Genomic DNA, 10,381 nt, shown 5'->3' with positions numbered 1-10,381 from the left:
GTAAAGCGCCGCAGGGGAACTGCGCGGCAGGCCGATCCCCCCATGAAGTCAACCAGCAGTGATCTTTACACTTTGGGGACACGAATTTGACAACCCCTTCTTCCCACAAGATGTAAGGGTCGTGGGTAAATAGCCAGGGACTCCCCAGTACCAAATCGAACTGCGATTTAGGGGTAACAATAAAAGTTCCGGATTCCCAATGATCGCCAGCCCCCAATCGCAAAGCCATAGTCTCATGCGTACAAGGTTCCATGGGCGCCCCATCCATTTGGGTAAAAATGATGGGAGATTTCAAGGGGGCTATCCCAGCTTCTAGTGTCAATAATACTCTAGGGCTGATGAGATCCCTCCCACACCCAGAATCAATTAACGCTCTCACCCTGACGTGGGTACCCAGGAGCGGATTCATTAAAGAGACAGTCACGAAAAACAGGGAAGGGGTTTCCCTCACCACCTTGGGCGCAGTGCTGGAACGGCCGTGTCGTTTTGCGCCTCTCACAACAGGCCGTTGTCGTTTTCCGCCGGTTCAACCTCCGCTTCCTCCTCGAACTTCCTCCGCTTTAGGTAGGTCTCCCTCAGCTCCGCTCATGATCATGCCAGATTCGGAACGATAGGAGAAGGGAGTTCTAACAATATGTTGGATCCCCAAGCATCGAGAATAAATCCACGTTTTCAAGAAAAGCAAAATTTATTTCAAAGCGTTGAAGACATACTCAAACACGTTCTTTGTTAGAACTGGGGATACACAGGCAGGCCCAGCCAAATAAAGTAATATTCCCGCTGGCGGGTTAATGAAACGGTTGCGCGCCCAGTCTATGGGAACCAGGCAGAATGTAAGACACAACACAGGTGCAGTTCTCATGAGATAAGCAATAGGCAAGCATTACAGCATCTTCTCCCCCACACAACCTCCAGTAGTTATCTTATGCATTCCAGCACAGGAGCATGATGGTAGAAACAAGCCGGGTGCAGCAGGGTGAGGATATGTACACAGAGGTCACACAAAATACAATGGCAGCATGCTGACACCGCCATAGGGGGAGCTCCTTAGCTGGCACCACCAGGCTGTTTCCAGCAGGTGAATTTGCTGGTTCACTCATCCACTTTTAAGTCTCCCCTTTGTCTCTCGGCCTATGTCTGCTTTTCACTATCCCCCCCCCCCCCTCTGGCTTGGAACCCCTCTCTGCCAACTTTCCCTGTGGTACGACATCGATGCTAGATTGTTTCACAGGTGTGTACGCACACACACCAAGCCTTCTACCTTCCCTCCCTCGCACCAAGGCTTGTGGGCCAGATAAGAGCCCTGGAGGGGCCAGTTCCGACCCTCCATCCATACGTTTGACACCCCTGCTTTAGAATGTTTATTCTTAAGGGAGGGCAGAGACTTAAGGACCCCAGTTTCAGCCATTGAATAGTTTACTATATAAATGATAAAGGTAAAGGTTTCTCTAGCTCGAAAGCTAGTTGAATCCGACTCTAGGGTTGCGGTGTTCATCTCCATTTCCAAGCTGAAGAGCCAGCGCTGTCCAAAGATATTTCCATGGTTGTGTGGCCGGCATGACTAGATGCCGAGGCACATGGAACGCTGTTACCTTCCCACCAAAGCAGTACCTGGGGCCAGAGACGGGAGCTCACTCTGTCTTTAGGTGCTCCTGGGCTCAACATTAGGCGTTTGTGGAAAGTGTCATATCCTCACACCAGGCATCCCTTTCTTTCTGCAGGTGACGTGTGGCGGTCAGCAAATGGAACAGAAGAACCCCGATTGATGGAAAAAGAGGATACATATTCAGATGTGACAGAGAAGTTTGAATATTTGGATGCACCAAGGAAGGAGGAGGGAAAACACCCCCCTAAAGGGAGGAATGATTCTGGTCTTTTGCAGGGGGGTGGTTCTCTAAATACACGTGAAGGAGACAACAGGGATGAGCGCACTGTAAGCAAGAAAAGTTTCACAGACATATCAGTTTTTAATACTCACCAAAGGAGGTGTAACAGAAAGAAAATATATAAATGCCGGGAATGTGGAAAAAGTTTCAGGCAGAGAGGACACCTTACTTTCCATCGAAAAATTCACACAGGGGAGAAACCATACAAATGCCTGGAGTGTGGCAAAAGCTTCAGTCGGAGTGACAAACTTTCCTCCCATCAAAAAATTCACAGAGGGGAGAAACCATACAAATGCCTGGAGTGTGGGAAAAGCTTCAGATGGAAAAGCACTCTTATCTCCCATCAAAGAATTCACACAGGGGAGAACCCATACAAATGCCTGGAGTGTGGGAAAAGCTTCAGATGGAAAAGCACTCTTATCTCCCATCAAAGAATTCACACAGGGGAGAACCCATACAAATGCCTGGAGTGTGGGAAAAGCTTCAGATGGAAAAGCACTCTTATCTCCCATCAAAGAATTCACACAGGGGAGAACCCATACAAATGCCTGGAGTGTGGGAAAAGCTTCAGATGGAAAAGCACTCTTATCTCCCATCAAAGAATTCACACAGGGGAGAACCCATACAAATGCCTGGAGTGTGGGAAAAGCTTCAGATGGAAAAGCACTCTTATCTCCCATCAAAGAATTCACACAGGGGAGAACCCATACAAATGCCTGGAGTGTGGGAAAAGCTTCAGATGGAAAAGCACTCTTATCTCCCATCAAAGAATTCACACAGGGGAGAACCCATACAAATGCCTGGAGTGTGGGAAAAGCTTCAGATGGAAAAGCACTCTTATCTCCCATCAAAGAATTCACACAGGGGAGAACCCATACAAATGCCTGGAGTGTGGGAAAAGCTTCAGATGGAAAAGCACTCTTATCTCCCATCAAAGAATTCACACAGGGGAGAACCCATACAAATGCCTGGAGTGTGGGAAAAGCTTCAGATGGAAAAGCACTCTTATCTCCCATCAAAGAATTCACACAGGGGAGAACCCATACAAATGCCTGGAGTGTGGGAAAAGCTTCAGATGGAAAAGCACTCTTATCTCCCATCAAAGAATTCACACAGGGGAGGAACCATACAAGTGCCTGGATTGTGGGAAAAGCTTCAGATGGAAAAGCACTCTTATCTCCCATCAAAGAATTCACACAGGGGAGAAAACATACAAATGCCTCGATTGCGGGAAAAGCTTCAGTCGGAGTAACACTCTTATCTCCCTTCAAAGTATTCACCCAGGGGAAAAAGCATACAAATGCTTGGAGTGTGGGAAAAGCTTTGGTTACAGCAACGTTCTTGCTTCCTCTCAAAGGATTCACACAGGGGAGAAACCATACAAATGCCTGGATTGTGGGAAAAGCTTCAGTCGGAGGTATAGTCTTACTTGCCATCAAAGAACTCACACAGGGGAGAAACCATACAAATGCCTGGAGTGTGGGAAAAGCTTCAGTCGGAGGAACGGTCTTAGTTTCCATCAAAGAATTCACACAGGGGAGAAACCTTACAAATGCCTGGATTGTGGGAAAAGCTTCAGTCGGAGTGACAGACTTACTTTCCATCAAAGAATTCACACAGGGGAGAAACCATACAAATGCCTGGAGTGTGGGAAAAGCTTCAGTTGGAATTACAGTCTTAGTTTCCATCAAAGAATTCACACAGGGGAGAAACCATACAAATGCCTGGATTGTGGGGAAAGCTTCAGTCGGCGTGACAGTCTTACTTCCCATCAACGAATTCACACTGAGGAGAACCTATGTAAATGCCTTCAGTGTGGGAAAAGCTTCAGTCGGAGTAACAGTCTTACCTCCCATCAAAGAATTCACACAGGGGAGAAGCCATATAAATGCCTGGAGTGTGGAAAAAGCTTCAGTCATAGGAACAGTCTTACTTCCCATCAAAGAAATCACACAGGGGAGAAACCATATAAATGCCTGGAGTGTGGAAAAAGCTTCAGTCGGAGTAACACTCTTATCTCGCATCAAATTATTCACACAGGGGAGAACCTATATAAATGCATGGAGTGTGGAAAAAGTTTTGGAAGAAAAGATCCTCTCACTGCCCATCAAAGAATTCACACAGGGGAGAAACCATACAAATGCTTGGAGTGTGGAAAAGGTTTTGGAAGAAAAGATCCTCTCACTGCCCATCAAAGAATTCACACAGGGGAGAAACCATACAAATGCTTGGAGTGTGGAAAAGGTTTTGGAAGAAAAGATCCTCTCACTGCCCATCAAAGAATTCACACAGGGGAGAAACCATACAAATGCTTGGAGTGTGGGAAAAGCTTTGGTTACAGTAACATTCTTGCTTCCCATCGAAGAATTCACACAGGTGAGAAACCATACAAATGCCTGGAGTGTGGGAAAAGCTTCCGTCAAAGTGGAAAACTTACTTCCCATCAAAGAATTCACTTGGGAGAAACCATATAAATTCCTGAACTTTGGAAAAAGCTTCAGCTGCAGCTCTCACCTCAGTGTCCATCAGGAAATTCATACAGGGGGGAAACTAGAGAAATGTCTAGAGTGTGGAAAAAGCTTTAGTCACAGTGGAAGCCTTACTTCCCATCAAGGAATTCACAAAGGGGGGAAATCATATAAAAAGCTTCAGTCGCAGTTTACACGTTGGTGTCCGTTAGAAAATACACAGGGAGAAGCCAGAGAAATGCATGGAATGTGGGGGAAGGCTTCAGAGTGCACACTTTAACGGCCATTAAAAAGTTCACAGAGAAACCATACAAAGGTATGGAGTGTGGGATAATCTGTGGTCACAGTAACGTTCTTACTTCCCATAGAAGAAGTCACACAGGGGAGAAACCAATTTGTAAGATTGATATTTAGTATTTGTAATGTTTCAAAAGTTTTCAGTTCATTGTCTTTAGTTAACAATATTTCATAGTTAACATTCTTGTTTTCAGTCATTAAGGTTGGCATTATAAAAGCTTCTAATGGGGATACCCACATTGGTATTTTGACATAGAACTTTTCTTTGATGTTTCTCCATATTTTTTATTAAAGCTCCTCTAATTATATGGTTATGGAAGTTTTGTTGTGTTTTCTCTTTGTCATACCATACATAGGCATGCCAGCCCATGTGTAGGTCATGACTTTCTAGTTTTAGTGTTCTTTTATCCTCTAATAATATCCATTCGCGAATCTATCCCATCGTCGCTGCTTTGTAGTAAAGCTGCCAGTCTGGTATTCCAAGTCCTCTTTCTTTTTTATCACACAATAGTTTCGTTTTGACGCGCGATCTCTTAGCTTGCCATATAAATTTCTCACTATTTGGTCTAATTCCTCGCATATTTTATTGTTTTTCAATATGGGTATACATTGTGCTAGAAATAGAAAGTGTGGAAGAATATTCATTTTTATAGTGGCAATTCTGCCCATAAATGATATCTGAAGATCGTGCCATTTATCTAAATCTTTCTTAATATCTTCTATTAAGACTTTATAGTTATTTTCGTATAGTTGAGCATTTTTATTTGTAATTGTAATGCCTAAGTATTTTACTTGTCACCTCAATATTTGTAATCATTTGAATGTTGTTCATTTCTTCCTTAGTGTAGTTTTTTGTCAGAATCTTGGTTTTCTGGCCCGCTAAGAAGCCATATTCTTGTATCCCATTTAACAAATGTAGTATAGAGGTTGCTGGTTCTTCTAAAATAAATACAAGATCATCAGCAAAGGCTTGTAGTTTAAATTGCTCACCCTTAACTTTGAGTCCTTTTATATTTACATTATTTCTCACCATATTGTTTAAAGTCTCTATTCCAAAATGAACAGTAATGGCGAGAGTGGGCAACCTTGCCTTGTTCCTTTCTGGTATGTTTTGCGTTAATTCTCCGTTGACAATTATTTTAGCCCATTGTTCTTTATATATAGCTGTTATCATCTTCATGAAATTTTCGCCACAGTCCCATACTTTCAATTTATATTTTAAGAAATCCCAATTAACGTTGTCAAAGGCTTTCTCCGCGTCTAAAAAGACCAGTGCTAGTTGTTTTCCAAGGTTGTGTTAATAATATTCTAAGACGTTTATAATAGTTCTAACATTTTTTGCCTTTTTGGGAGGAAGCCTGATTGATCTCAATGTATAACTTGAATCATTACCTTCTTGAATCTGGGAGCTAAAATTGTTGCAAAGATCTTATCTACATTTAGAAGTGAGATAGGTCTATAGTTTTTAATTTCATTATCTTCTGTATTCGGTTTATGAACTAAAGTTATTACTGCCTCATTCCACGAGTTTGGTGTTTTCTCTGCATTCATAATTTTATCCATTAAATCTTTAAATATGGGCAATAGTTCATCCTCCAACTGTTGAAAAACGTCCGCTGGTATACCATCTGGCCCCAGCGATTTCCTTTTCTTTTGTTTTTTAAAGGCTTCTGTTATTTCACAGAGTGTAATCTTCTCATTTAAGATTTTTCTTTGTTCATCTGTAAATTTTTTGCTGTTATACTTCAAAAGAAATTCTTTTAGGTCTTGTTGTTTTTGTGGTATTTGTTTGTAAAGTTCTCTATAGAAATTTTCCACAATGTTCTTTAGTTCCTGACTTTTATATTTTATCTCTTGTTTCTCATTTTTTAATGCTAAGATTGTTCTTTTCTCTTTTTCTTTCCTAAGTTTATAGGCTAACCAGGGAGTAGGTTTGTTAGCATTTTCAAAATAGTATGCTTTCGTATATTCTAGTTTGTTAGCGATTTCTTGTGTTAATAGCATGTTTATTTGATGTTGAATCATTTTTATTTTAATCATTGTCTCTTTTATGTCTCCCTTGCTTTTTGCAATGGATTCTTCCTTTTTTAGATCTTCTGACCATTTTTTGAAGTTTTCTCTCTTTTGCTTTTTCCTCCATATCTCTTGTGTAGTAAATAGACCTCACATATATGCTTTCAGAGTATCTCATACTGTACTTAGTGGCATATCTTCTGTTTTGTGGAATGAGCTCCCAGGGGAGATCCGGGCCCTGCGGGATCTTATGCAGTTCCACAGGGCCTGCAAGACAGAGCTCTTCCGCCAGGCCGTTGAGTAGGAGCCACCGCCTCTACTATACCACCATCGCCTGTTTTGGACTAAGCCCTGAGGAAACATCTTAATATTGAGCCGTGGGAAGTACCACTCCGAACTTCGGACCTACGATCTGCCATCTCTGGAATTATGCAAGTTATTGAGCACCATGTTTTAATTAAGATGTTTTAAAGATGTATTATATGTTTTTAAATCATTATGTATATTATGTTTTTATTATGGCAAGGTTTTGCCTTACCTCTGTAAGCCGCCCTGAGCCTATCAGGGAGGGCGGGGTATAAATGTGAAAAATAAATAAATAAATAAATTTGTTTATTTTAATGAATTCTTTCACCTCTAATTTGATTTTTGTAACAATTTTTTTGTCCTTTAGCAGTCTGTTATTTAATCTCCATCTTGAATTTCTGCCAACTTCTTGAAGAGATATCCACATAGGGCTATGATCAGCAAATCTGTTAGGCAGTATTTCTACTTCTAACAATTCTTTCGCCAAGCCTAGATTTATCCACACCATATCAATTCTAGACCATGATCTGTGTCTGGTTTTCACAAGCCAACGGTGAGGGCCGGGGAGAGAAGCTGCTATATTTGTCCTGCACACGTCTCCCATTATCAGCCTCAATTCAGCTGATTGGCCAAAGCCCGTCCCAGCCTGGGTCCCACCTACCTGCCGGACCGCCTCTCCCCCTCTTCTCCACCAAAACAGCTGGGGCTCCTCTGAGCAGGGCCTTCTGCAGGTGGCCCCCTGCGAACGGGCAACATCGACTGCCTGTTGTCCCTGTGCATTCTGTGTTGTGCCCAGAGCCTGTGGAAATCGCCTGGCTGAGGAGGTGTGGAAGGCTTCCATTCCCCTGGCTTCTGGCAAATTATGGAATGAAATGCTTTTTAGAAAGATGTTTTGGTGTAGGGACACGGACTGCCGTTTGCATTACAGTGTCCAGTGTCTAAAGAAGAAGAGGAGGAGGAGGAGGAGGAGGAGATTGGATTCCTGTTGATCTAAATTGTCGCACACTATGCTGGGAAAGATTGAAGGTCAAAGAAGACGGGGACGGCAAAGGATGAGATGGTTAGACCGTGTCATATATGCAACGAACATGAAGTTGAGCAAACTTCAAAGGACGGCGGAAGACAGGAAGGCCTGGCGTGATTTGGTCCATGGGGTCGCAAAGAGTCGGACTCGACTGTGCGACTGAACAACAACAAATGGAATCCTCCTTGAGTCTCGGTGGGAAAGGCCAACTAGAAAAGACATAAAGAAGAAAGAATGCTCAGATCTGACCTATTCCCGGGTAGACCGAAGCCCCAAAAGATGGTGGCTCTTATGACTTAAGAGTCTGGCCTTTAAACATTTATGAGAAACCCAAATGTTAACCCCCAGCAAATGCAAACAAGCCAGGCATCGAAGGCCTCATGAAGAGGCTGAACCCCTGAGCCGACCAACAAACGCATGGCAAAGAGGGCCACACAATGAAGTAACTAAGGGCTGCGCTCGAAGCTGGGTGCTCCACAGTGCTCACAACCCGGAGGCATAAGTGCTGGTCGCTTCCATAGACTTCTCCTTCCCCAGATGTTTTTCTGCTCCCTCCCTGAGAGAGATGCAGCAGTGCCACGGCTCTTGCTCATGCTGTTCTCCTGTGTATCCCACTTCTCACACCAAGTGTCGGGGACAGAATCGCACCTCGGGGCCCCTGCGTTCTCCCCCAGGGCAGATCAGACTCTAGAGCAGGGCCGTGGCCTGGTGGCGGGTCCACAACCAGCAGTGGACAAACAGAGCCCCAGGCAAAGATCCTTTAAAGGAAATGGCCTCCTACACTGACCTCATCACCCACTTGCCCGACGTTAGGTTGACCAGATTGGGGAATCCAATCTGCTGTGGAGGCCGCTTGAGCCTTGGAATTCCTCCGATGAGAGAAAGTAGAACTTTGCTCCTGGGCTGTCCCAGACCTCTGGGGCAGACGATGTCATGGCACTTCTGTCCCTCCTCCGCTCGGCCTTCAACTACTGAGTCCTTCCCCCATACATCCCAGACTGCCCAGTTCTTAACACGGTGCCAGATATTGTAAAGAAATTGGTTCCCCAAGGTTCTTGTTTTCCTCAAACGTCATTTCAGGCCCGAAACTGAGTTGAAACAGTCTTTAAGCAGAGAACTAGTGGCAGCTAGAACAAGCTGACCTTGTTATGCTTAGATAAGAGTCCCGGTGCAGGAGGAACTGGGTGCCTAGCGAGTACTTCCTTCCCAAGGAGCCGGGGCACCTCGGCACTTCCAATTGGCTGCATTCCATCCAAGCAGGAACTCATTTGCATATTAGGCCACACACCCCTGATGTAGCCAATCCTCCCAGAGCTTACAGTAGCCCCTGTAAGGATTGCTCTGTAAGCTCTTGGAGGATTGGCTACATTAGGGGTGCGTGGCCTAATATGCAAAGGAGTTCCTGCTACAAAAAGAGCCCTGCTAGTAGTGCTCATGATTTGCACCCGTGGGAGGTGGCCAGGTGAGCTTCAGATACCCGCAGTGTTTCTCGCCACCATTTTGCCTCTTAGGTCATTGGCCCTGTAACGGGGTTACATCAGTTGACCTCATCAGCTGGAGATCTGATTGGTCTTTCCGGGCCTAAATCACATTAGACCTTTAGCCATAAAACTTTAGCCTACTGTAAGCTTGAGGGGGGAAGCATCGGGGGTCTGTCATAGAGGGGGTGGTGGCAGCAGAAGGATCCTCTGTATTTTGCCTTTCGCAGGTGGACTTGCGACCATTTTACAGTGCGTGCAGTTGCCCATGCAGTTGTTCTGGTCCTTAAAAACACTGGGGGGGGATATAAGAATCCTGATGAACAAAAATAATGAATAAATAAAATGAGGAACGAGTTACATGCCCCTCCCGCTTCTCAACTCTAAATTGCCTTTTCTTATGGCAATTTTACTCCAAACAGCACTGGGACTTGGATATAAATGCTTATGGATATTGTATATGGGTTAGGCATAAGGGAACATTAGAACATAAGAATATATTGTATATCGGTTTGGGATTTTTCAGGCTGCAGTGATTAGAAAAGGAGTCAGACACGAAGCACAAGGTCCAGGGCTAAACCGCTTCACACCCGCCGGTCTCCTCTAGCCCTGGCCAGTGGTGAGTGTGAATCCTACCCGGACTCCTGGCCACTTCGCACTCCACATCCAAGATACTTGTGGCTTCCTCCAGGATCAAGACCTTCGGGTTCCGGATGAGAGGTCGAGCGATTGCCAGATGCTGCTTTCCCCCCTTTCCATAGACAAAAGAACCTCCTCAGGAAAGCTCCTCCATTAGCGTGTTCACAGCCTGGGGGACTCCTATAAGATAATGACTCAGCCCTACCCCACCTTCCTGAGTAGATATAAACTACCTGCCTACCATTTTTCTTCTCACTTTGACACAGAGAG

At 44.4% G+C, this 10,381-nt stretch overlaps 1 protein-coding gene across 1 annotated transcript in view; it reads left to right on the top strand.

Moving 5' to 3' along the window:
- LOC107124609 (zinc finger protein 721-like) overlaps positions 1-4,360 on the top strand; it is a 27,338-nt gene extending 22,978 nt beyond the window's left edge. The window contains exon 3 of the mRNA XM_015428099.1: positions 1,883-4,360. Coding sequence (XP_015283585.1) covers positions 1,883-4,360 — 2,478 coding nt within the window. The remainder of the gene's footprint in view (positions 1-1,882) is intronic.
- The last annotated feature ends 6,021 nt before the right edge of the window (positions 4,361-10,381 follow it).

This window comes from Gekko japonicus, unplaced genomic scaffold (genome assembly GCF_001447785.1).
Source record: "Gekko japonicus isolate JY-2015 unplaced genomic scaffold, Gekko_japonicus_V1.1 scaffold1261, whole genome shotgun sequence".
Lineage (NCBI taxonomy): Eukaryota > Metazoa > Chordata > Lepidosauria > Squamata > Gekkonidae > Gekko > Gekko japonicus.
The sequence above is the reverse complement of the archived record's forward strand: the minus strand, read 5'-3'. Positions and strand labels throughout refer to the sequence as shown.